This window comes from Podospora pseudopauciseta, chromosome 4, assembly GCF_035222475.1.
Source record: "Podospora pseudopauciseta strain CBS 411.78 chromosome 4, whole genome shotgun sequence".
Taxonomy (NCBI): domain Eukaryota; kingdom Fungi; phylum Ascomycota; class Sordariomycetes; order Sordariales; family Podosporaceae; genus Podospora; species Podospora pseudopauciseta.
Window position 1 is genome coordinate 1735070 of NC_085894.1, and position 24650 is coordinate 1759719.

A 24650-nucleotide genomic window follows, 5' to 3' on the forward strand; every position below is an offset into this window, starting at 1 on the left:
CCACCATCTGGGAGCAGTTCGATTGGAATTCTCTTTTGCTTGACAAACTCTTCAAGAATGTGATTTACGGTAGGTAGCATAAGCCGATAGAGGGTTCAAGCACAGGGTGTTGAGTGACACGATGATATTGACTCGACAAGACAGGCCCGTTGAACAATTTACTTTTCAGGTTCTTCGACTACTTTTAAACTCTGTTTTCAATGCTGATAACTTGTAAAGCCTGAGGTATCTAATTGTCAGCTCTTGTAAGGCTGCACTTAATCAAACCCAGAGTGGGTTTCAGACCTACTGGCGCCGACCTGTGGGACTGGGGTTTAAGTGCAGCGGTTACACTCTCAATATCAACCAAAAATGGCCGGTAAAATGTACCTAGCCGATACAAGTCTCGTGTGCGGAAGTCGCAACGCTGTGGGCATCTCTAGGTCGTGGCTGCCTTGTGCGCAATGATCTGATGCCTGATCTTCCACAGGCAAACCATCTCTGCCCCACCTTCAACAGAAACTCTTGTGACAAAACACCTCAACTCTACAACTCTTGTGTCTTTTCAACTCCTTCCACTCCTCCAAACACCTTCACCATGGCGGATCAATACCAGTCCGGCCATCAAGAGGTCATTCCATGCCTTTTGAGCGACTACGATGACGATGTGGAGGCCCATCGCGAAAGCTTCCAGGCGTTCATGACAAGACAGGCCGAGGAGCATTGGGCGGCCGAAATCAGCTCTCTGGATATCGAAGGGTCCGCCGACAGAATCGCCACTGTTATCGAGCAGGAAGTCAATAGACTCGCCAAGAAGCTCGATGTGATCGCAACGGCTATGGCTGCTGAGGCCGACGGTACCCAGGCAAACCGACTGCTCGCCATGATTCCAACCAAGTTGAACCTGATGGCCAGGCTTGAGGACTTGGCCTTCTCTCGGCTTCAGCCAGTTGAGGGATTGGCTGAGCGGCCACTGGTCATTGAGGACGTGTCTCCGTCAACTTCACAGGGCTCAACCCAGTGTGAGATTTCGGGGCGGCTAGATGGCTACGACCGAGTAAGTCTACCAGTCAGTACCTCAGTTATTTTACCCGGGTCTAATTATCTGGACAGCATGTCAGCCAGACTCCCATTAAGAAACGCAGCGAGAGCCCGATCAAGATTGAATCACCTACCCCGACCAAGCGTCGCCGAGTCAATTTTTCAGAGGACGGGGCATCCCGGGTGTCTGAGCCTACGCCAGCCCTGTCCCATGCTCTGCATGCTTCCTCCCCTTCGTTGCCGCAAGCCCTCCTCACCAAAGGTGGAAACTCTAGTTCGGGACATCAGGATCCATCGCCACCACCTTTGCTATCCCAATCAAAGAATGCGCCTGCTCACCATGCAACACCTTCCAATCAGCGATACGACCTTTCTAAGGCCGCCCCACCATCTGCGAAGAAGAAGCCAGCACAAACCAAGAAGCCAGCCCAGGCTTCAAAGCCTTGTCACGGAAAACCACTCTGCATATCTAGAGCTAACCTTCACGAGGTTCAGCACCGCGAGTGGATTTTCAATTTTCAGAGCTCCGGCTGGTGCGTTCTTCGTTGTGGCCGTTTCAACTGTCTTAACCAAGGTCCGGGTATGTTGACTCGTCTCAGAAAACATTTTGAGAAAGGGTGTCCTGTTGCTGGCCATCCGCTCGGCACTGACTAGGAGTTGGTGGAGCGCTTTGGATACCAAGGTATGTGAGACTGGCCATGACCATTTCCTGGTGATTTACTAACTTGGTATTGCTTCACAGTCACCGGAGGCATTTTTGATACAGGCTCGGTTCAGCAGATCAGCGCGTGGGTGAACAATAGCAACGACGTAATCAGATACACAAATATGAACACCTCAGAGAAGTAGGGATACCTTCATGGTGGTGATTGTTTGCAATACCGCGAGAGTGGCCTTGAGCTTTCGATATACTGTCGGATTATACTGGTCTTTGCAGGACGATGCAAGCTTTTGTTTTGTTTTCAATCTTCATATATCAGGGCTAGTTATTGCCGGAGACACTATGTTGTATTGATGGCTATCGAGCTATGCATGTATCACGCTGTAAGGCAGCCCGTAACCATCTGGCTTATAGGATAGAGCAATGAACACAAGGTAGTCCGGATCTTGAGAAGAGCGAGCATCTTGATCGCTACGACATGAGCTCCTCTTGCCATAATTATGCATCAATAGCGTCCAAACAACAGTAATACGGAGTTTCACCAAGCATTAAAGTACTTGGAAGCCATAAGCCTTGAAACGCAGAAGCGACTCTGTTGTCTATTGTATGTCCCGTTTGTTGAGTTGCGATACCTAACGTGGGTTCCGATTGGCTCGTTGGGACGTCGAAAGGAGACTCGCGTGTATGCGGTAGTACAAGAGAGTGGCGCTAGACGGGTACCCGCTGTATCTGCAACCTTATCATGGTAGCGGAAGATTGTTATAGCGGTAGATGAAAGCGATGGTTTGTAATACAAGGCAGACTTGTTGTGAACAACCTATGAGGCACTCGCTCAAAGCTCGAGCTGACCGGCCATGGCTCGGAATCGAAACGAGTGAGTTTGCAAATTCATGAGAGCAAACAACAGCTTAAATTTGTGCTGCGGGTGTCTCTCTGTTCCAGTCTGCCAACCGGTGGTCCTCTAATAAGCTCAAACACTAGCCTTGGCGACATGGAGTGAGGGCTGTACAAGTAAACAAGGAACTAAACGATCGGATGGCGCCCAAGAGGGGGTTCTCACCTGCGACCTCCCGTATCCCCTAGGATCAACCGCCGGAAAAACGCCATCAAGGCAGAAACTAACATCGATTTTCTCATCCAACGTGCCTTCGAGGAAGCGGCCTCTACTATACGCAGTAGTCTCATCGCCAAATTCACACAGACGATCTACAAACAACTTCCCCATCTCATCGCCAGCCATCTTGGGCCTTGCCTCACCGACTATGAGGTTGAGATCCAGGAGCTTGGGTCTCGTTTTGTCTCCATACCCGGTGTGCCTTCTGTTCAAAATGGCGAGCGTGGGGGACTGAAAGACCGATTCAAGGAGGTTCTTCGCAAGGTGGGAAACGACATCCCCCGCGGGTACTGGGCATCAACGGGTGCGGTAGATGGTGGAGATGATGATGGCGAGGGGGTAATCGATGTCATTCTCGTGCTGAGTGATTATGAGAAAGACACAAGCCAGGGTAACACAGGCCAGGGCGATGACGACGCCGAGGAGGAACCTGCAGGTGATGTGATCAAAACTACGATGCGAGGAGGCAGGCACGCGAGCACAGGGAGAAGCGGAAGAGGAGGAGGGTTGGCTGGGGAAAAGACATTGGGTAGGAGGAAACCAAGGCTCCTGGTGTCGGGGTACGCTCGAACATCGCAAGGGCGGGTGGAAAGACCGGCGAAACGTGTTGGACGGCCTCCTACACGTCACGCAAGAGAGGTAGGGAAAGATTTGGAACCTCATGGTGGACCTGAGGTTGAGGTTGTTGGGGAAGAGACAATTCAGGCCATTGTCGGCATTTACGTCAAACCCTCGGGGCGGATGAAGGAGATGGCGAAAATGAAGGTACGTTTTGAGTTGTCGTCTTAGCCCCAGCAATCAATCTAGAAGTGAAGCTGATGACTTTGCAGTCTGTTAGGCCTTTGGTGGATTCATTACCCGCCTGAGCCAGGTCGGGAGGGGCAGTGGCACGGTCCTCAAAACTGTGAAGCTGTTCTCATGCAAGAGCCGGGGGACCGTTGCTCGGCAGCCCTGTGACACTTGCCGCCGTGGGAGCGGGCCGTTTATCGAATGCGTTATTGTGCCGGGCACTGACTCATGAGCTGGGTGCTGGTACCAATGTCGTGACAAGTATTGCTCATTCAAACCCAAGTACCTAGGCGCCTCCAAGACAGCTCTCCTCTACCATACACCTCGGTTTTTGACCAGTGGTATCATAGGCCAGGTGCTGCATCATTCCCGCCGCTTAGTTAGAAGAAGGTTTCGTTTGGATAGATACGGGTTCAAATTGCAAGTACATGTAGACAATTGACAGTTACATTATCAGTCTTCTGGCACCAGGGTATCCCGGTCGAACTAAGTACTGTATCAGTGTGACCACATCACCTTCTCAAGTGAACCTCCAACAACCCCAATGCCCCCTTATCATGCACCTTTCGAATCTCATACCTTTCATCCGCTTCCTTCAACAGCTTCTCAAACTCCTGTTTTGTCCTCTGCTTAGCGCCAAAGCTCACCAACATCACCATATCGGCCTGCCTCATTTCCCTCTCCCAATACCTCGGGACTGTCCCCGGCTCAGGCAGCACAATATCGTTGATCAACAGTGGTGTGCCCTCTGGTGAACCCTCAAGCCCAGGAACCACCGATCTGAACATTGTGACAACGTCGTGATCTGCCCAGTTGTGGGTACACTGCCGGATGAGGTATGCCGAAGCGCCTTTGTATGGCTGAGGCTCGAAGAAGCTTGCCCGAGAGAACGACACGCGGTTACGGACATCGTCGGTGAGGAGGCGTTGGCCTTGGGCGAGCATATCTTCGGATTCATCCTGGACGATGAAGTTGAGATGGGGGAAGGTCTGTGAAGGTTAGCAAACATTGGGGAAGTCATGTTTCAGGGGAAGGGGACTTACTCGAGCGAGAATGAGAGCGACATGGCCGCTTCCACCGCCGATATCTACCACGTTTCCCTTGATGCTTCCCCAGTTGAAGTTATCACGCAATTCGGTGACGCTGTTTTCCACTGTGATTCGATGGTCAGATACCTTCACTCTTTGTCCAGGATAACAAGCCGAGCAGAAACTTACTCTTCCTCCACCCAGCCATCGCCTTCGCAAACCTCCCAGCATGTTCCGGGTGCTTGGAATAATACCTAAAAATCGGCACCCCATGTCTGGCGTAAAACGGGCAATGCACACTGTCAGACTCATTGGGAGTCGCCTTCAGAGCAACACTCGACTCGGCCGCTGCCTTGATCATCTCGTCAAACCTGTCATGCAGCTAGAGTCAACGACCACAACCACCCAAACAGAAGGAAAAGGCAGATGACTCACGAATAATGCACCATAGACCTAACCTCATCATCCTGCTGCAGCGCATACGAGAACGAATTATGCGAGAAATGCCCCTTCCTCCTCTCCTGAAAGAACCGATGGGTTATCAACAACCTCACCACCCTTCCTGTCCTGTCGGTGTCCAAACCTGCCTTTTTTGCGAGTTCCTCCACGGAGATTTCCCCCTCGGCTGGGATAAGCGTGAAGAAGTCAAAGTCGAGGGCGATTTGGAATGCGGCGATTTCGTAGCCCCGCATGAGGAAGTGGCGGTAGAAGAGCGCTGGTCCGTCGACGAGACGCTGTAGGTCTTCTAGGAGGGTGCGGAGGCTGCCTTGGAGCTCGCGGTAGTCTGCCTTGTTGGGGGGTGAGGCGGAGGAGGGGGAGAAGGTGGAGGCGGGGAGGTTGTTGGATTGGAGGTAGGCGGTGATTTCTTTGGTTTTGGAGAGGATGCCCTCGGCCAGGGCGAGGATGGAGACGTTTTCGGCGGTGTCGGACATGGTGGAGGTTTGGTACCTAGAGTGGGATCTGGTTGCTGTCGATGTATGGTGATGGTGGTTGGTGTGCTGTCAAGTGTGTGGTAGTGACGGTGGTGGGATGGTCAAAGATCAAGGTTTTTGAAGGATTGGAAGTGTCACAATCGCGATTGATTCTCGGCCGAGTTCGTGAGCATGATCTGGGTGATGATCTTGATCTCATGCATTGACCGTACAAAGCAGATGCCCGAGAAATCTCGGTCTGACCACCACAGGTTGCATTTCCGCAGCAGAATGGCCCACTTGCGGATCATCGGCCAAAGTTCTCTGCACCGATATTGCACGGTGCGGTCTCAACGCATAGGGGATGCGTTATTGTCCGTCGACTCTACAGTAGACATACAACCTTCAAATCAGGAGGGCCTCGGCCGAAGGACGTCGGAGCAGTTGAGATCACTGCTATCAACAGACGCTAAAGGACTCGATGGTGTATGATTGCCAGCTTGAGGACACCAGAGATTCACCGAGATACATATCTTGTGATTGTGCCTAGAATTTTGGAGATCCAGAATAGAACCATTGTACCCAAGCGGAAGATTACTGTCTCAAAACGAATGTCAACAGAGCGTAGATAGTCTCAACACTAAGCTATGTCCTCCTCATCCATCCTCGAAGGCCCACATGAGCCCGTAGCCATCATCGGCATGGGTAAGCTGCAATCTCATCAGTCCTTTCTGGACTGGCCATGTAATACTAACGTTTCTCACAGGCTGCCGGTGGGCCGGTGACATTCGTGACCCTTCAGGGCTATGGGACCTTCTGAAGAACAAACGTGACGGCTGGCGCGAATTCAACCACCCTAGATTCTCTGCCAAGGGCTTCTACCACTCCAACAAAGAGCGCCCAGGATCCATGAGAACACCCGGTGCGTTTCTCATGGACGAAGATGCTCGCCTATTTGATCATTCCCTCTTCGGCATCACCGGGCGAGAAGCCGAAACCCTCGACCCGTCTCAACGGAAGCTGCTCGAAGTGGTGTACGAGGCTCTCGAGAACGGAGGGGAGACTTGGGAGAGTATTTCAGGAACACGAACCGGGGTGTATATCGGCAACTTCGCCCTCGATCACATCCTCATTCAGGCGCGGGATTGGGAGAGCCCAAAGTCATACGCTGCCACGGGAGCGGACACGAGTATTCTCGCCAATCGTATCAGTTACATCTTCAACCTTCATGGTCCAAGGTATGCATTGGTCTTCCTAGAAATCAACGTTAGTCGGGCAATCAGGGGCTAATGGTTACCGCAGTCTGGCCACAAACACCGCCTGCTCATCCTCCATGTATGCCCTGCACATGGCCGTCAGTGCGATCCGTAGTGGTGACTGTGACGGCGCCATAGTCGCGGCAGCCAACTGGATATCCGATCCCAGCATGCAGTTTGTGCTCGACAAGCTCGGCGCACTCTCGCCCACGGCGCGATGTCACACGTTCGACGCCTCTGCAGACGGTTACGCCCGTGGGGAGGGCTACGCCGCTCTATATCTCAAGAAATCCACCATAGCCGTGGTAGACTCGTTGCCAATTCGAGCCATGATTCGAGGCACCGCCATCAACGCCAACGGCCGGACAGGAGGCATCACCCGACCCAGCATAGCCGGACAGGAAGACGTCATTCGCGAGGCCTACAAACACGCCGGCGGCCTCCCCTTCTCAGAAACGACATTCTTCGAGTGCCATGGCACGGGCACACAAGCCGGCGACCCGATTGAAGTGACGGCCGTCGGCAACGTCTTTGCTTCCTCTCGGTCAGACGCCCCGGAAGACCGGCTCCTCATCGGCTCCATCAAGCCAAACCTTGGCCACACGGAAGGTGCAAGTGCCATCGCTTCGGTTATGAAGGTGGTTCTTTCCCTCGAAGCAGGCCAAATCCCACCAACCTTTGGGATCGAGGAACTGAACCCGAGCATCGACTTTGCGGGAGCCAAAGTCGAAGTTGTCAAAGATGGCACGATACCCTGGCCGGAAGGAAAGCTCCGGCGCGCAAGCGTAAATTCCTTCGGGTTCGGCGGGGCCAACGGGCACTGTATTATCGACCACGTCAATGTGGTTCTCCCCGACTACATCAAGCCCGGAATCTCTGGGGCCGGCGCCTCAGCCAACAGCCATACCGCCAACGGGTATTCCAACGGGAAGGCCCACGAGGGCAACAACGGAGTGGTGACGCCACCTGCTGACCACTCCCCTCTCACGACTAAACCGAGAAAGACGACGAAGGCAGACGCCACCACGCGTGACCTCGTGCTTCTCCCGTTCTCGGCCCATACCGAGCAATCCCTCAAGTCGAATATTGCCGCCCTCTCTCGCGTCATCCACCGGTGGCCCCTTGCAGATATCGCCTACACCCTGAGCTCCAAACGATCACGTTTCCAGCAGCGTTCATTCCGCATCGTCGCCAAGAGCGATATCCAAACCGGGCTCGCCACAGAAAGTCGTATCCTAACAAGCCCCCTGCGGCCAGCAAACATCGGATATGTTTTCACGGGTCAGGGCGCACAGTGGCATGCCATGGGCGCCCAGCTATTCGAGTACGCCGTCTTTCGCGCGGCGATCACCCACCTGGACCGGGTGATGGATGCACTACCATCCCGGTCCACGTGGAAGATTTCCGATGTCCTAGCCGGCAACTGCGAGCCCGATCTCGTGCTGTCACCCCAAGTGTCCCAAGTGGCCTGTACCGCCGTTCAGATCGGGCTCATCGATTTGCTTGCATCGTGGTCTATCGCGCCTGCCGCAGTGGTTGGCCACTCCTCTGGCGAAATGGCAGCGGCGTATGCGTCGGGGTATATCACAGCTGCCGAAGCTATTACTGCTGCCTACTTTCGCGGTTTGGCCGTGTCGCAGAATAAGGCAAAGGGCGCCATGTTGGCTGTGGGTGTTGGGATGGATGCCGCGATGGAATACCTGGACGGAAAGGAAGACCGCATTAAGATTGCGGCGATCAACTCGCCCGGCAGTGTCACGCTGTCTGGTGACGAGGATGCCATCGAGTCCCTGTCGGCCTCGCTCAACGAGGAAGGCGTGTTCAACCGTGTCCTTCGAACTGGCGGAAATGCCTACCATTCACATCACATGGTGGCACTGGGCGGGCAATACAACGACATGCTGTCTAAGGGACTTGAGCACATCGACAATATCGGACTGGTTGACAAGAACCAGAGATACCCTCTCATCCGCTGGGTGTCGTCGGTGACCCCTGATGAGGCCATGGCTTTTGAGGTGGGTGCTTCGTACTGGAGAGCAAACCTTGAATCATCCGTCCGCTTCTCCGAGGCTGTCAGCGGGATGATGAGCTTGGAGGGTGACCAAGCCGTTGATATCTTGGTGGAGCTCGGCCCGCACCCGGCGCTGAAGAGCCCGGTGGACCAGATATTGAAGAGTATCGGCAAGTCTGCACCACATGTCGCATCACTGAAGAGAGGAGAAGACAGCCGGGAGTCTGTGCTCCAGCTCGCCGGCACCCTGTTTAGCCTGAATGCCGAAGTGGACTTGGTTGCAGTAAACGCAGTCGATGATGGCTTGCACGAGGGCCGGTGGAGTCTCGCGCACGGCTGTACGGCAGTCGATCTCCCCCCTTACCAGTACACATATGGACCGGTCAATTACTATGAGAGCCGGCTTAGCAAGGAATATCGACTTCGACAGGTCCTTAGGCACGACCTTATAGGCGCCCGGCTGCCCGGCGCCAGCAAGCTACGGCCTCAATGGCGGAATATTCTTCGACTTAAGGATGTGCCCTGGTTGGGCGACCACCGCTTGATTCCTGACGCCGTCTTCCCTGCGGCGGGCTTCATTGCTATGGGAATAGAGGCCGCCACGCAGGTGTACCACGAGCTCCCCAAGGCATATGAGATCACGGGGTACTCGCTCCGCAAGGTTGACATCGCGACCGCCCTGCGGCTTCCCGAAGATGATTGTGGTGTTGATATCATCCTCAGTTTGGAACTGGCAGACACGGACGCAACGGTCAAATCACCTGGCTGGTCCCGTTTCACCGTCAGTTCGGTATCCAGGGATTCCGATGAGTGGACGGAGCACTGCACAGGTCTCGTCAAAATCGAGACCTCGGAGAAGCCTGCGGTGGCCAGCAAGATGGGCTCTTTGACGGACCCCCGATTCCCCGGCACACATGCGTGGTACAACAAGTTCACCGAGATTGGCATCGGCTATGGCCCAACTTTCCAGCCTCTCTCCGATATCCGGGCAGACCCCAACCAGAATTTAGCCCAAGCAACCGTGGCGCTGAACACAACGGACAACACGATCGAAGGAGGAGAGTCAAGCTATGCGCTCCATCCGGCGGCCCTCGACGGCACCTTCCAGCTAGGTCTCATTGCCTGCTACGGTGGCCAATTGGAACGTGCATACACTGCCTTCGTGCCTGTCCACCTTTCAAGCATGTATCTGAAAGCAGGACTCAACCCGCATACACCCGCAACAGCCATAGCCCACGGTCAGACCCAAGGCCTGCGCGGTGCCTACATCAAGCTGCAAATGACTGACGAAAGCGGCAGCGTTGTCCTGGACGTCGACACGCTGCGCTGTCTTAGTTTCAAGGAGTCCAAGTCGGACGAGTACACCATGCAGTCCAAGAAGGCCCTGAGCAGCCCTTTCACCAGGCTCACCTGGAAGCCCGACATCCGTACTCTTAACAACGACCAGATCCGGGCACTGTTCCCCCCCCCACAGGAAAATAACCAAGGTGCCGCAAGCCTCGAGGTGGTCGACATGATCTGCTGCCTGGTCGTGGCGGACATCTACGAGGTATTCATCAAAAGCGCAACCAGCGTACCCCAGCCCAAAGGTGAACTCCGCCACTGGGTCTCTTGGCTGAAGTGGTGCGTCGAGGAAGACAATCGGGAGAATATGGTCGAAGCCAAGAGTCTTCCTGCCGTCCAGCGTCACCAGCTGCTTAAGAAGCTGTACGTCGAGGCCGGTGATCGGCCCGAGGCACAGGCGGCCCGGAGACTGCACGAGAACATGGGTGAAATCCTCGCAGAGCGCAAGACAGGTATTGACGTCCTCGTGCCGGATGGACTCCTCACGGCGCTGTACGAGACAGGCCATGTCATTGTGGGCTCATACCCGCAGCTACGTAATGTCCTCGACTGCCTCGGCCATGCCAATCCCAATATGCGTATTTTAGAGGTCGGCGCAGGTACTGGTGCAGGCACACGAGTAGCTATGGGGGCGCTGACAAGGTCGAACGGCATTAAGCGGTACGCTGATTACACGTTTACTGATATCTCGGCTGGTTTCTTGACGGCCGCTCATGAGTTCATGTCAGGCTATCGTGATGTGAACTACGCTGTTTTGGATATCGGGGAGGATCCGCTCGCCCATGGGTTTGAGCCGGTCTACGATGTGGTCTTTGCATGTGAGGCTATCCACGCAACGGCCAGTATGGATGTAACCCTCGAAAACTGCCGGAGGTTGTTGAAGCCGGGAGGCAGGTTAGTGCTGGTGGAGAGCACGCGTATGAGAGTGCTGCTGGGGCTGCTGTACGGTACTCTCACGGGTTATTGGCTGGGGGTTGGTGACGGTCGTACTGAGGGGCCTTTCATGGACCTGGAGACCTGGGACAGGCGATTGAGGAAGGCCGGCTTCTCGGGCACGGAGCTGGCCCTTGATGACTACAACCGCCCCCATAACACGACCTCCATCCTCGTTTCCACCCGTGTCGAAGAGTCTTACGTGGTCACCAACAAAGACACAGAGGCAAAGGAAGGTCCGGCCGCCGTGATCCATCTTTTGCACGGAGCCAATGGCCCGTCGCCTCTCTTGGAGCAAGTCTCCAGTGAGTTTGAGCGTTGTGGCGTCAAAGCTGTGGCGTGTTCGATCAATGAAGCGTCCGAAACAGTACGGCCCAACGCCCGCACCGTGGTATTCCTCAACGACGAGAATGACCTCTTTGACACTGAAAACGCCAGCCTTCTCAACTCGTTCCAGCATCTTGCCCGAAACACCAAGAGCATGGTCTGGTTGACGTCGAGTGGAATTGCCAAAGGTCAGGACCCTCGGGCCGCCTTCATGATTGGCCTTCTCCGAACCATCGCGACTGAGAACCCGGCCGGCCGTTTCCTCTCCATTGACATTGATGCGGAGACTTTCGGAGAACAGGATGATGCTCTCATTCGCAACATCGTCAAATCCGAGCTAGCCCTGCAGAATGAGGATGCCTCTGATGAAGAAGGTAGCAAGGACCGAGAGTTTGTCTGGCAGGACGGCTGTATGTGGGTGAGCCGGGTAGTCCCTGACACAGAGCTCGGCGTGTATATCGACCTAAGCAAAACACCTACGAGCAGAGGCTCTCGGATGGTTCCCATTGGCAGTCAAGGTCCTGTTCGTGCGGCATTCGAGACCCCCGGCATCCTTACTTCGCTATACTTCCGAGCCTATACAGAGCTCTTGCAGCCCATCCCAGCGGACTACGTTGACGTTCAAGTGGCAGCTGTGGGCGTGAACTGGAAGGATTTGGGCCTCACGTCAGGTCGATTCGACGCAACTGGCAGCAACCTGTCGTCAGAATACGCCGGCGTTGTAACCAAGATCGGTGCCGCAGTGGATGGTCTGTCTGTTGGGGATCGTGTCTATGGTGTCGGCAGAGGCCAGTTTGGAAACTACACGAGAGTTCCTGCCGCATTTGCACAAAAGCTCGAGCCAGGAGACATTCTCACCGAGATGGCTACGATGCCACTGGTGTACATGACAGCCATCTATGCCTTTGACTATGTGGCACGGCTTAGAAAAGGCCAGAAGGTGTTGCTACAGTCTGCCACAGGCGGGCTGGGCTTGGCGGCTATTCAGGTTGCGCGGGCTCGGGGTGCCGATGTATTCGCAACTGTTGGGACTGCTGAAAAGGTCTCGTTCCTTGTTCACACTGTGGGTATCCCGGCAGATCACATCTTTTCCTCTCGGGACCCTACGGCGCTATCCAATGCTGCCAAAGCAACCGGCAGGGGCGGCTTTGATGTCATTCTCAGTACGGTTGTCGGAGGAGATTTCCTGTGCGAATCCCTTAAAGCGCTGGCTCCCATGGGACATCTTGTCGACGTTGGTCGGCTCGACGTACTTGAAGCCAAGGACATTGGCTTGGAGCACTTCCAGAGGAACGCCACTCTGACATCGTTCGATCTTAATGTCCTCCTGGACAATGATCCAGAGCTTGGACGCGAGTTGATGCAGACAGTCAATGACCTTTATCGATGGAACGTTATTGCGCCGATTCGCCCCTTTGCCGTTCACGATGTGTCGGAGCTTGACCAAGTCTTGGTGGGCCTGTCCAGGGGCACGCACATTGGAAAACTGGTGGTGTCATTTGAGAATCCAGCCTCTCTGATCAAGCTTGTCCAAGAGCCGCCAGCAGCGAAGTTCGACTCTGAGGCACGCTATGTTGTCACTGGAGGTCTGGGCGGGCTTGGCCGAGCCATTATCAAGTGGATGGTCAGTCGTGGCGCTCGTGACTTTGTGGTACTTTCTAGGCGTGGTATCAACACCCCTGCTGCAAAATTGCTGGTAAAGGATCTTGAGTCGCAAGGCGTTCGTGTCGAGGCAGCGGTCTGTGATGTGAGCAAGCGAGAGAATGTCATGAAAGCGGTCCGCAACGCTGCATCGGGCGACCGGCCTGTCAAAGGAGTGATCCATGCAGCCATGTCATTGACAGATCTCTCGTTCGACAAGCTGACCATTGATCAATGGCGAGATGGGTTTGCTGCAAAGGCTTTGGGTACCCTCAACCTGCACGAAGCCACTCTTTCATTACCTTTGGACTTTTTCGTCATGATCACGTCGACCGAGTCCATCTGGGCACCACCAACTCAAGCGGCATACATCGCTGCAAACAGCTTTCAGGACTATTTTGCCCGCTACCGTCGACGACTCGGCCTTCCCGCGTCCACAGTATCGTATGGCTTGGTGGCTGACGTCAAGTCGGACTTCCTTCACAACTCGGTTGGCACAGATGACATGTACGTACGTAACAAGACCATGACAATCACAGAGCATCAGGTCCTCGCCCAGCTGGAGCCGGCCTTCTTGCCTGCGGAGACAACTTGCTGGGTTGGGCAGGATCAGGACCCGTTGTCGGAGGCCAATATCTTGACATGTCTCGATCCGGTCGGGTTGGCTGAATTGGCATCGATGAACGATCATATCCCACGCTGGTATCGCGATGGGCGCGTGTCGGTTATCATGCGGGCAATGAAGGACGCGCAACGACAAGCGAGCGGGGCAGATGCGGCTCAGGATGGCGCTGGCGGAGCAGGCAAGTCGGCCGTGGCCCGACTGCGGTCGTCATTCTCGGAGGGGATCAAGGGAGGAGCTGGCGCCCGGGCCAATACGGTCGCGCTCGTGACCGAAGGCGTGATACAGACTGTTGCTGGGATGTTGTTTATCGATGCGTCAGCAGTGGACCCTGCCAAGAGTATTGCCGAGCATGGCGTTGATAGCCTCATTGCGGCTGAACTGCGGAGCTGGTTCCACCAGGCGTTGAAGACGAACCTCAAGATGGGGGAACTGCTGGACGCACAGACGAGTATCAAGACACTGGCTGAGAATATTGTAGATGCGGCGTTGAAGGAGTAGGTTGAGCATTCATGTCATTACTTTTCGCAGCGTTAGATAGACAGATGAAGTCGTTGAAGCAACTCCTGATGCAACTCCTGATACGACCCTGATGCGATTCCAAATGCGAACTCCTAACCTGCTTCCAATGCTCAGGCGGTAGCCATCAGAGACTGTCGTGATAAGCACTGCGGTAGGTTCACGTGTTCATCCCAAGCTCGGGCACTCGCAGAACTGGCGTCGGCCGAAGTTGCTCGGGTGCTCCCGTGCCAAGGCCGGTGATCGACAGGCTTATCCCTCCGCACTTGATCCGAGGCGGGGTGACGCCAAGACCCTAACACCAATACGGCTTATCCCCGGTAAGTCCGGCAATGCCATCATAAACCACAACGTCCACCACCATCGAGAGCAACACTGCTTTTCATCTTGACACATCCTGCAAACTTCTCAACAAGAAACGCAATTGCGATATCTCCAAAATGGCCGGTTCATATGACGCTGCGACTTACTTGCTCGACAAGGAAAACATCCGCGACACTGTCATCCGCATGGTGAGTTGCCAGTGGGTACTCTTTGTCCGGGCAGTGGGAGTTGCTGATGTTCCTTCCCGCAACAGATGTTCGCCTTTGACGACGCCGCCACTGAAACATTGATTAATGATGTTTATGCGCCTGTCATCGAGCTCAGCTACGACAAGCTGTTGCTCGGTGATGAGTTTCATCAGAAGAAGATCTCCAGTGAGGAGTGGGCTAAAAGTCTGGAGCATATGCATGACAAGTTTGATACGACGGAGCATATTATTCAGTGAGTTTTTCCCATCGCCACGCATAGATGAAGCTGATGATTCCCTCGCAGGAACGTTTTGATTGAGCTGCCGCAGCCGGGGGGTGGGGTGCAGAGGCCAAAAAATGTCAAGGCGAGGGCTATCGCTCATGGGATCTTCTACAAGAGAGATGGGGGGGAGGGGAGGCCGAGTGTTATGGCTTTGAGGAATGGGGTGAGTCAGTTTCTGTCAGTGTTGAGGTTGCTTGAGTTCGTTGGGTGGCTGACTTTGTGACACGGTAGGGCTCGTACAAGCTGGAGCTGGTCAGGATTGAGGAGACGGAGGAGAAGGGGGAGAATCCGTGGCGGATTAGTGGGTTGGATGTCACGCTTGACTGGCAGGATATGCCTAGTTTGTGAGAGCCAAATCAATCGCTGTCCCTTTAGCCAGCCTCGGCATCTTCTACCTGTGTCTAAAGTACTTTCCGTGGAAAGAAAATACTTGGCTGGATGATGAGGTCCGTGTTTGTTTGAGAGAAATGCTAGAGGTACACGACCTTTTCTTTCGAGACGTGAATTACCCACATTCTGGTTGGGGTTAGGGGAAGGAAGGGGGTAGGAATAGGGATAGGGTATATCATCTGGTGAATATCGGGCCTTGCGATGGGCTAGCGTTAAAGCCGCGATGGTTCTCAGGGGGCGATGCGTGTTTGAAAAGGGGTAACACTAGACTTTCTCCTGTGCTCCAGCCCCGAAACGGACTCCTGCTACCTATCTAGACCGTGCCTCCGTCTACCTAGCTCTCCAATGGAACTATGGGGTTGTAATATGCAAACTTATTGAGGGGATCGTACTGTGCCTTGAGGGCACGTAGCTTCTCCAACCGCCACGGTTCATAGCCGTACATGGACTCCAGCGACTCGTGGCCCGCAGCATAGTTGACGTATGTCGTGGGCTTCCGCCATTCACCTTCGCCTGCGTTCCACAGATCCTCCGTTTCCCGAGCCCACTGGAAGGCAAAATCCTCCAGGCCCGAGTTTGGTGGAGGCATGGCGTCGAAGTACCTGCGGTGAAATGTCAATACTGTGGTACAGCGGCAGGAACTGTTTCACTCACATCAGAAGATTATCGTCACGCAGTGGAAAAGCAGAGCCCTCCGGCTTGTCCCTCAGAACACCCTCAACGGCATAGCCTTCATGGACTAGCTTGGTGCCTGACAGCAACGGCTCCTTGGAGACCTTCTTGTTGTACAGGTCATAGAGCTGCCGCTGTACAGTGACGTTGTAGACTTGGAGGCCGGCTGTGCCTGTGATATGGACCTTGCTCGGCGCGCACAGATCTGATTCCAGTCCGCTGATCAAGATGTCTGAGATGGAGGTGAATGGCACATCGCCTTCATCCACCGCCACGGGGCCGAGGGCATCGAACGGTGACAGATCCGCTGCGGCATCCTCTTTGGAGCCTCCGTAGATGAATGTCCAGAATATTGTGGCCTGAAGAACTGTTAGTGGTAGGCGGCGGTACCTGTGCTGGCCATTATCTCACCTGAGTAGTGCTCACGCTCGGCTCCATGGTGTAAACACCAAACGCCCCTCCCCACGTCGGCGAAAGGCTACCATTTGCATGGAACTTATTCAGCTCCTCGAAGAGCGGCTCAACGTGTTTGCCTGTGAAGACGTAGTTCCTGTAGTAGTAAGACGGGACCGTGACCGGGTAAATCTTCATATCAAAACTGGTGACAATGCCAAAGTTGTGACCGGCGCCTCTCATCGCCCACCACAAGTCGGGATAGGATGTTTCGCTAACCGTGATGGCTGTTCCATTGGCGAGCACAACGTTCAGGCCGATCAGGTTGTCGGCTATGAGGCCATGGACGCCCTGCTGCACACCGTGACCGCCTCCCAATGCTGGTCCAACCATGCCGACGCAGGAGCAACTTCCAGTTGCTGAGAGAAGGAGGAACATTGTTAATTTCTAAATAGTCGTTGATTATCAAGGCTAGGAAACTCACTTGTAACATAGCCCTCCTTCCAAAGGACGTCAATCGTCTCATAATTCCGCGCCCCAGCCTGGAGCTTAACCGTCATCGCATCCTTGTTGATGGAGATGTCTGTCAGACTTCTCACATCGATCTGGATGCCGTTGAACCTTCCAACAGTTGACGTTAATGAGTGCCCGCGATTGACAACAAAGAAGTTGATACCATGCTCATTTGCATATTTCACCTAGTTCAAACTGTTGGTTTTCTCGCTCTGAGTGGATAGGCAGGGACCGCTTACAATCGTCGGGATATCGTCCTCTACCCCGGGTTGAACAACAACCTGCACCTGCGGCACCGCGAAATCTTGATATCGCTCGGTAGCGTCCGGCCAACGGGAGTCGTCTGGCCCAAAAATACTGGCATTCTTGGAAAGCAAAGGGCCGAGCCCTTGCTGAACAGACTCAGACGGCAAGGGGCTCTGTCTTGGAACTGGCATCTGAGCGTAGTCCTTTGGGTTGGTATACGCCGCAGCGAGGGCTTGGGTGAGGGTGATGCCCAGTGCAACAAAACAATAGAGCGACGGCATCGTTGTGAAGATACAATGCTTGGGCAGATTAGGAGAAGTCTATGGGGGTCCAGAAGTGAACGGGCTGATCAAGATGGTGAGATGCATGTAGATGTAGTTACCGACAGATGGATTCACGACTTTCAGATCCCGCCGTGGCGGCGGTGTGCGGAACACCGGAAGTGGTCATGGTAGTATTATCCATCGCAGAAGATCGGGTTTGGATTGGGCGTGTTGTTGGTATGGTACGATTTCGCCCCGAAATATCTCGGCTTTCAACCGAGTAAGCACCAACCAGCTTCTGTTGGTAACGTCAAAGTCTTGGAACGTTCTTAACTCCACCTAGCTCCGACCAGCTGGTCCAGATTCTTCAAAGTGTCATAGGAAATGTCAAGGTGATTGTTATTTGAAAGTGAAATTGCAACATATTCGTTACCAGAGGTGGCAAAGAAGATACAAATAATGTCAGAAATGCCCAATGAAGTGAATTGATAAAGTTGTTCTAAAGGGATTGCCGGTACTTGAAAGTTGGTAGATTAGAAATCGATGACTTTCGATGTGGGATGGCTTCCTTTTGTAGAAACCTTGGTTAGTAATGAAGCTTTTCCACAATTGTTGTTTGGTCGGCGGCCCAGGTAACAGCACATATAAAACCAAGATCCGGAATGGCGGAGAAACGCACAATGCTGTTATGAGGTATGATGTCAAGATCATAGTAGGTATTCATATGTCCTACTTGAGCAAAACTTCAATTCTCCCAAACAGAAGGCCAACGCCCCTATCCAATCTACCAGGAATTCACCTTCCGCAACCTGACATAAACCTTCTGCGGCTGTCTCGAAATTCCATCAAACCCAGCATAACCTCCCAAAGCCTCTGGAATCTCCAACAACTCAAAATTCCAAACCACCAACGCCATAATCGTTCTAATCTCCAGATGCGCCAGCTTCCTCCCCCAGCATTGTCTGATACCCATGCCGAATCCCAGCTGCGGTCCCGCGCCTGCATCAAACTCCACACTCCCATCCTCCTTGGTGACAAGCCAGCGCTCAGGCTCAAACAGCTTCAGATCCTTGGACTCATCCCAATGAGGCCGTCTCTTCGCCGCCTTGGACGTCGGGCTACGAGCATTCTCGTTTACAGGCAGCGAAGGGGAGAGGTATCCAGGTCCGGCATTGACCATAAAGACCTGGCATCCTTTAGGGATCTTGTAGCCCAGGATTTCGGTGTCTTCCGTAGCCTCTCTTGTCATGCTGAATGGTGTCAGGCGCAGCGTCTCCTCGATGACCGCCTCAAGGTAAGGAATTCTCGCTCGGCGAAGTTCTTCAAAGGTGGGGAAGCGTTTTTCTGCAACAGCCTCTGGAAGAGCAGAGTACAGTGCATCGCGGAGTTTTGCCTGGGCTTCGGGGTAGCCAGTCAAATACTTGGTAACCCACCCCATTGATCCCCCTGTGGTATGATGACCGGCGATCATGTCTGCAAAAATCTAGCAGAGGATTTTCGTTAGCACAACCTGCTTTTTGGCTACTTGCTGCGGCCACGCTCACCTCATCGACCATGATGTGACTGTTCAACAGAGGCTCACGCCCTTGTTTCTCAGCTGCAATCTTCTCCCGCATCAGATGGTGCTCCAGAGCTGTCTTGACCTCGCCCGCTTCAAAATTCCGAATCGCCACGTCGAGCTGCTTGGGGACGACTTGTTCCTTTTGTGAGAAGATCTTCCGGAACCATGGCTGTTGGCTCCACCACCAGAAACTGAGTTTGGGCGCCCAGGCAATTGTGGTCTTTTCCAAGACATCAGGTGCGTGATGGACAGCGGCGAGGAATGGCGAGATTGGAGTCTCAGGAAAGACCACAGGCTCGTCCTTGCTGGCTGGGGGGATTTGCGAGGACCTCATGTTGGATATCGTCTCCAACTGAGGGTCCGTTGCCGAGTCTGGAATATTTCCGCCGAAGGCGTAGTGTACCATGGTGTCGAGGGCAGCGTGGTAGTAATCCGACCGCACAGAAAACGGTCTCCCGTCGGCAAGCTTCATCTTTGCCTCGAAAAGCTTGACGAGCTTCAACCCCTCGCTGTGAAGAAAAGGGCCCATGAAGCTGTTCAGGAAGTTTGGTGCCATCAAGTCTTGCTTGAGGTGGCGGCGGGCTCGGAAGGTGGGGTCGTTGGTCTTGTACCTCGCATTCCAATCACCCAAAGCGAGGAGCCCGTCGATCAAGAACTGAGGCTTCTCAAACTCGGTGCGGCGCATCAAAATGTCCTGAGCTTCGTGGAAATCGCCCACCAGGATCCATGGCTTGGAAAACGGACGGATGAAGACTTGGCAGATGGGTTCACCCATTCGTTCGACCTGATGGGCTAGCCACATGCTAAACTCTCCCGTGACGCTGATTTCCCTGCTCATGGCAGGTGCGTCACCGAACAACGACTTTGTAGCTTCCGTGTTGAACGGAATGCCGGGGAGCGGTTTGGGAAGCAGCCACTGGTACAGCAAATAAGAACCAAGGACTGGGAGCGAAACAGTCAGCCAGAGTGTGGCTGTTGGCGACAGGAAGCTAGTAAGCGTCGTATAGATGTTCAGAAGAGCCATATTGTGGGAGTTTGCACTGAAGGCACTGTTAGGGGACGGTTGTGTTGAGCCTAATACAAATGCTTCCATACGCAATGGGGAAAGATGAGCAGAAGTCCCAACCCATGATGGCAGCAGTGAAGGTGGTTTCCCGCCAGGCTCGGCGTCAGCACCAATGGCCTCCACCGGGACCGGAAACCATGCTACGTCGGCCGATTCATTTCTGTGTTACAGCCAGCTTTGCCTGAGCGGGCCCGCTCGAAAAGGCTGAGGCCGGGGCACGCACGAGAGTGAGTTTGAGGGTCAGTCTGAGCCGAGAAATGTCGGCCGATATCTGCCGGTCGGAAGGTACCGGCTCGACTGCTCGGAGGGAACGGATGTATAGCTTTCAGAGAGAGTAGCACCGAGCCAGAGAATTGATTATCGTCCACCCAACTATTTGTAGATGCTCAGATGAGGACTACACTAGGAGACGAGAGAGCTGTGCATGAGTGTGAGGCATATTATTGTGCGTGCACATATGAATCATGTCTGCTCATTTGTGTTGCATAACCTGCGGGATGCTGCATCCTTTACAGCTTCATCAATGGCCAAGGGGCACTTTCGGTTTTACATATCACATAACGTAATCCATGTGTATAATACCTTATCATTTTCACTATGTCATTTCTCTATGGAGAGCATCGAGCGGCCCAACGCTGCCTGTCTCCATTCTATAATGTAGTAGGTAAATAGGTAAGGCAGGCAACTGGTACAACAATACCATTATTGCTATGACATGGGGAAAAGACACAGTATCTATTTGCTATTCCAGGATCATCAGTTGAGAGCAGCTTCGTAAGTTTGACATGACCCTATTTTCCAACACCCTAACGCCCGTCTTCTGTTCATGCAATATTCACGTATAAATCCATATCTTCAAAACCAACTAAATACACTCATATCAGTTGTTGGTGTATTCTCAGCCAAGAACTCTACTTCGGCATAGTCTGGCGTCTGTAGGCAATTCCACGCCTCCGACAGCTGAAGTGCGGGATCAGTGACGACGATTGGGTCGGTATCCAGTCTCATTAGTGTGTTGGCCTCGCTAATCGTGGTATCACTGATCTTCTCTATCTTTCCAAGAAGGCGTGTGAGCGTTCTTGCGCCCACCTCAGCCATGTGGTTCATATCGGCAAGAGTTTGTAGTCGGCCTAGCGCACTCCTTACAGCCTGGATGCACTCGTCCTTAGTAACGTCAGTGACGCCTACTCCGAAAGGATCTGAGGACTTCGTCATGCTGGTAGTGGACCCCCTTCGGAGTGTGGTCTCTGCTTTTGGTGAGAAGTTTCCGTCGGAGCAGAGACACAAAAGGACCACTGCAGCCTCAAAGGTTGGGATGATGAGACTCGCATGGCGTGTGTGCGAGCCACCCATCATCAGATGGAGGGCAGAGACACCTTCAAGTAAGTTTAGTGCTATGACGGCCAGCGCTCGCTTGTGGGATGAGAGCAATATCTGCTTGTAGGCTGGGAGTTGCTGAATCGAGTTGACCTCCTGAAATAGCGCAGGGCGGAAGTTGTGGCAAAGCGACTCCAAGATGGCCATATGAAACATCTGACGCTGTAACGGTAAGGTTGGAAGACGGGCATCCCACTTGTCGCATGTGTCAGGGTAGAGAGCAAAGACAGGTGGTATTTCGGGAAGAAACTCGCTGCAGAACTTCTCGTATCGTTCCTCTGCAGCAATGGGGTCGTATTCAGTCGCGTTTCCGGAACCATGAGTCCGCCAGAAGTTGGCTAGCTGTGCCTCGAGCACGCGCTCGGTGAACAGGTCAGGAGCATCGGCTTGAGGGACGTCGTCGAGGCCAAGCACAAGGTGCATTCGAGGCATGGTGTCAGGGTTCAGTGCGTCTGGTAAGAAAGGGATTTGATCCAGACGTTTAGATAGCACACTGTCCCAGACATAAAGATTGCAAAATGTCCTCCGTCTCATTTCCTTTTCGAGCTCGTCCATGTTGGGGCTGTAAAAACCTGATGTGGCATCAACATGCAGCCCAATCCTCTGTGCCACTCGAACAGCGCAACTTAGCGCTTCCCAGTGCGCATTTGTTCGGCCCTGGCACAGGGACCTCAGCCCAGCAAAAGCGACGTGCTGAACCCGTATAAGAGACCCGCGTGCGTCGAGGCGTGAGCAGATTGGTGTGAGTGCATCGGCCACTCCATCACAGGACTTACGGATGTCAACCAGCGGCACTCCCCTGATGCTGTCGATAGTACAGGTCGGCGAAGGGAGGAACTGAGAGGCATAGGAACATATCCTGAGAACCAGCACTGCAAACTCGATACCGTAGGCAGTCGATGTCCGCTCCATTTCCCACCATTTCTGATAATGTGAAAGAAACCAAGGCGGATATATGAGCTGATCCATCCTGGGTTGAAGCCTTGTCAGCTACTCTTTCGTTGAATAGGTAACGTGGTTGGACAAACTGCATCGGCAGAACTTACCAGCTAACCTCCGCGATGAAATACCGTACAAGAAAGTCGAAGATGGAACGATTAGGCATCGAAGCGAACAGCCTTTGGGCTATGATCGCCGTTTCTTCTGGGACTGGTGTGGGCTCGCTGCTGTGCCCCGTTGCATCGTCATCTGCCCCTAGCTGTGAGGCGTGGTAAGCGTGAGAAAAGACGTCTGACTCGGACGCAACTTACCTTTCTCACCAGAGCAATCGTGTTGGATTTGCTATTCTCAAAATACCCGAAAACCTCCGCAAGGGATGTCGGTTCTCTCCCCTCTTTGAGACCCCCCCAGTTGATCGTGTCCTGGACTGAAGATGAAGCAGAGGGCCTCCTTTCAGCCTGAGTCTCCTGTTGGCTATCATCTGTTTGGATTTCATCATCATGAAGGTGGTCCTTCTGGGCTTGGGGTGGACTGGGTGGTAATGTAGCTTGAGAAGGGTTGTAGGCGCATTGTTCGGGGCGTCGACGGCGGCTGCAATGGTTACATGGATACTGCCGGTTGCACTGTGACGGGATAGCATGTCAGTGAGGGACTTGATGCCAAGATTCCCTGGTATGTGCAATTGCAACCAACCTTCTGTTTCCTAGTGTAACAAGGGATACATGATGAAACCACCCGTTTTCTCTGGCTTGATTGCATTGTCGATTCGGCGTTCAGGGTGCTGAAAGAGGTATCAACTTCACCAGGGTCCAGACTCGGTTTTCCCCAGCATCCACTCGTGGGCTACCTATTTACTTTAAGTGCGAGTAGAGCCGACTTTGTCAAGTGGAAGAAGATATCCTACGCCTCTGAGCCGCATTGTGGGATAGCTGTGTGGAGCTGTACTAGTATGGTCATCTACAGACAAATGTAACCGTTGGCAACGATCAATCCTGAGTACCACTAAGCACCACCAATTGAAGCTGCATTTCTTCATCGTCTTGCGTTTACCCCGATACGTGATCCCGGATGCCGCATATTGTATTGCATCATCAGCCCTCCAAGTACTGGAATTGGGAGCCGTTGAACGGTAAAGGGAAGGGCCGCTTCGCGCCACCGCCAGAATACTGAGTGTTTCGATATCCGGCTTCTGACTGGACTGCGCCCCATCCACACAGCCCTTACTGCAAAGTGCGGAGCAAGAAGCTCAAACGCGTGTTCGTTGTCAGAAGAATGGAAAATTTCGTGTTTGATGAAAAGCCCCCCAAAAAAGGCAGCATGCTCTACCTAGGTAAGCACAGTCTACAGGCCTTTTGCGTCAGATGAGAAGGACTTGAGGATAGTTCAAAGAAGTTCCATTGATGTTTGGGCCCTTGACCCTACGCTGCAGTCCGAGGTCTCTAGTTCTGTCCCCGAGATGGCGCGTCAGTGTAATGCCACACATTGGGCTGGCACGGATTTCTACCAATGGAAACCTTGCCCTGTTTATCCCATCAGTCATCAATACGCTTTGTACCTATGTCAACGGAACCAATATTCTACCTATGTGGGGGTCACTCTGCCGTTCTTGTCCGGAGAATTGCCTAGTTTAGACAAGGTCCGCAGACGGATTCCTTTTGGTTGAGCCCACAGGATACCCAACTCATTCGACGATCTCGATCCAAAACCACAGTCCCCCTCAAACAGCCGCATGGAACAGAAACAAGCTTAGCTGTGCCATGCCCATGCGCTCGCCACCGACAATCTGCATAGGGCTCAAGTTGATGTGGTGATGTATCCTGATTTAGTCCGGGTCCGAAGGTAGCACAGCGTATCACGACTCCACATGCAACGACATAGCTCTTTGAGAATCGCACCTTATCAGTTATCAGAGAGAACTTTTCATAAGGATCAAGTGTTGCATATCTTAAGAATAGCCTGCCATCGGCGCGCAGTTTACTTCCCACAAGGGTATTCAGTTCACCGGACATGTACCCTGATAATGTTGTAGTTAGGTAGGTCAGCACTTACCCATACTGAGTGATGCCATAGTGATTGTATGAGCAATTATGCATGTCAGCTTGCCATACACCGGGACCCTGACTGTGATTCGCCCGGGTTCTTGCCGATCGTCCCGTGGTATTCAGCAGCTGAACATTTACCTACATAATATATTATGGCTTCGCCCCCTTGAATTCTCGGGCCGTACACTCAGTCCTTGGGTGTTACCTACTCATGAAT

General features: G+C 53.4%; 7 protein-coding genes across 7 annotated transcripts; 3 read left to right on the forward strand and 4 right to left on the reverse strand.

Annotated features, from left to right (window-relative positions):
* The first annotated feature begins 284 nt into the window (after window positions 1-284).
* Window positions 285-3777, forward strand: QC763_403855 (uncharacterized protein). The gene is made up of 4 exons (XM_062912028.1): window positions 285-1036; window positions 1093-1553; window positions 2765-3560; window positions 3626-3777. Exons 1-4 carry the CDS (start codon window positions 452-454, stop codon window positions 3659-3661), a joined length of 1878 nt encoding a protein of 625 aa, XP_062765653.1. The 5' UTR covers window positions 285-451; the 3' UTR covers window positions 3662-3777.
* A 201-nt stretch (window positions 3778-3978) lies between these two features.
* On the reverse strand, window positions 3979-5680 carry QC763_403850 (uncharacterized protein). Its single transcript, XM_062912027.1, has 4 exons — window positions 5048-5680; window positions 4802-4983; window positions 4628-4737; window positions 3979-4573 (listed from the first exon to the last, which is right to left on the reverse strand). Exons 1-4 carry the CDS (start codon window positions 5542-5544, stop codon window positions 4097-4099), a joined length of 1266 nt encoding a protein of 421 aa, XP_062765654.1. The 5' UTR covers window positions 5545-5680; the 3' UTR covers window positions 3979-4096.
* QC763_403840 (Type I Iterative PKS) lies at window positions 4656-14249 on the forward strand. Its single transcript, XM_062912026.1, has 3 exons — window positions 4656-6228; window positions 6290-6761; window positions 6826-14249. Exons 1-3 carry the CDS (start codon window positions 6171-6173, stop codon window positions 14156-14158), a joined length of 7863 nt encoding a protein of 2620 aa, XP_062765655.1. The 5' UTR covers window positions 4656-6170; the 3' UTR covers window positions 14159-14249.
* Window positions 14250-14420: 171 nt separating this feature from the next.
* QC763_403830 (uncharacterized protein) lies at window positions 14421-15483 on the forward strand. The gene is made up of 4 exons (XM_062912025.1): window positions 14421-14688; window positions 14754-14941; window positions 14993-15148; window positions 15203-15483. The coding sequence occupies exons 1-4, from the start codon at window positions 14617-14619 to the stop codon at window positions 15411-15413; spliced, it is 627 nt and encodes a 208-aa protein (XP_062765656.1). The 5' UTR covers window positions 14421-14616; the 3' UTR covers window positions 15414-15483.
* A 136-nt stretch (window positions 15484-15619) lies between these two features.
* On the reverse strand, window positions 15620-17466 carry QC763_403820 (uncharacterized protein; the record flags this gene model as incomplete). The annotated part of the gene is made up of 5 exons (XM_062912024.1): window positions 15620-15963; window positions 16016-16392; window positions 16445-16845; window positions 16911-17124; window positions 17179-17466. The coding sequence occupies 5 exons, from the start codon at window positions 17464-17466 to the stop codon at window positions 15696-15698; spliced, it is 1548 nt and encodes a 515-aa protein (XP_062765657.1). The 3' UTR covers window positions 15620-15695.
* A 766-nt stretch (window positions 17467-18232) lies between these two features.
* QC763_403810 (uncharacterized protein) lies at window positions 18233-20360 on the reverse strand (the record flags this gene model as incomplete). Its single annotated transcript, XM_062912023.1, has 2 exons — window positions 18993-20360; window positions 18233-18931 (listed from the first exon to the last, which is right to left on the reverse strand). The coding sequence occupies exons 1-2, from the start codon at window positions 20100-20102 to the stop codon at window positions 18233-18235; spliced, it is 1809 nt and encodes a 602-aa protein (XP_062765658.1). The 5' UTR covers window positions 20103-20360.
* Window positions 20361-20793: 433 nt separating this feature from the next.
* On the reverse strand, window positions 20794-23387 carry QC763_403800 (uncharacterized protein). Its single transcript, XM_062912022.1, has 5 exons — window positions 23366-23387; window positions 23085-23335; window positions 22703-23014; window positions 22499-22650; window positions 20794-22422 (listed from the first exon to the last, which is right to left on the reverse strand). The coding sequence occupies exons 2-5, from the start codon at window positions 23148-23150 to the stop codon at window positions 20931-20933; spliced, it is 2022 nt and encodes a 673-aa protein (XP_062765659.1). The 5' UTR covers window positions 23151-23335; window positions 23366-23387; the 3' UTR covers window positions 20794-20930.
* Between the last annotated feature and the right edge of the window lie 1263 nt (window positions 23388-24650).

Excerpts from the sequence above, each read along its gene's own strand:
- QC763_403855 (XM_062912028.1), top strand. The coding sequence starts at position 452 with ATGCCTGATCTTCCACAGGCAAACCATCTCTGCCCCACCTTCAACAGA. Across the intron at positions 1,554-2,764 it reads AATTTTCAGAGCTCCGGCTG|GATCAACCGCCGGAAAAACG; the intron begins GTGCGTTCTTCG and ends CGTATCCCCTAG. Across the intron at positions 3,561-3,625 it reads AGGAGATGGCGAAAATGAAG|TCTGTTAGGCCTTTGGTGGA; the intron begins GTACGTTTTGAG and ends ATGACTTTGCAG.
- QC763_403850 (XM_062912027.1), bottom strand. The coding sequence starts at position 5,544 with ATGTCCGACACCGCCGAAAACGTCTCCATCCTCGCCCTGGCCGAGGGC. Across the intron at positions 4,984-5,047 it reads AGGTCTATGGTGCATTATTC|GTTTGACGAGATGATCAAGG; the intron begins GTGAGTCATCTG and ends GCTGCATGACAG. Across the intron at positions 4,574-4,627 it reads TCGCTCTCATTCTCGCTCGA|ACCTTCCCCCATCTCAACTT; the intron begins GTAAGTCCCCTT and ends TAACCTTCACAG.
- QC763_403840 (XM_062912026.1), top strand. The coding sequence starts at position 6,171 with ATGTCCTCCTCATCCATCCTCGAAGGCCCACATGAGCCCGTAGCCATC. Across the intron at positions 6,229-6,289 it reads CGTAGCCATCATCGGCATGG|GCTGCCGGTGGGCCGGTGAC; the intron begins GTAAGCTGCAAT and ends CGTTTCTCACAG. Across the intron at positions 6,762-6,825 it reads TTCAACCTTCATGGTCCAAG|TCTGGCCACAAACACCGCCT; the intron begins GTATGCATTGGT and ends TGGTTACCGCAG.
- QC763_403830 (XM_062912025.1), top strand. The coding sequence starts at position 14,617 with ATGGCCGGTTCATATGACGCTGCGACTTACTTGCTCGACAAGGAAAAC. Across the intron at positions 14,942-14,992 it reads ACGACGGAGCATATTATTCA|GAACGTTTTGATTGAGCTGC; the intron begins GTGAGTTTTTCC and ends ATTCCCTCGCAG. Across the intron at positions 15,149-15,202 it reads AATGGGGTGAGTCAGTTTCT|GGCTCGTACAAGCTGGAGCT; the intron begins GTCAGTGTTGAG and ends GTGACACGGTAG.
- QC763_403800 (XM_062912022.1), bottom strand. The coding sequence starts at position 23,150 with ATGCAATCAAGCCAGAGAAAACGGGTGGTTTCATCATGTATCCCTTGT. Across the intron at positions 22,651-22,702 it reads CGATTGCTCTGGTGAGAAAG|CTAGGGGCAGATGACGATGC; the intron begins GTAAGTTGCGTC and ends CACGCCTCACAG. Across the intron at positions 22,423-22,498 it reads TTCATCGCGGAGGTTAGCTG|GATGGATCAGCTCATATATC; the intron begins GTAAGTTCTGCC and ends GCTTCAACCCAG.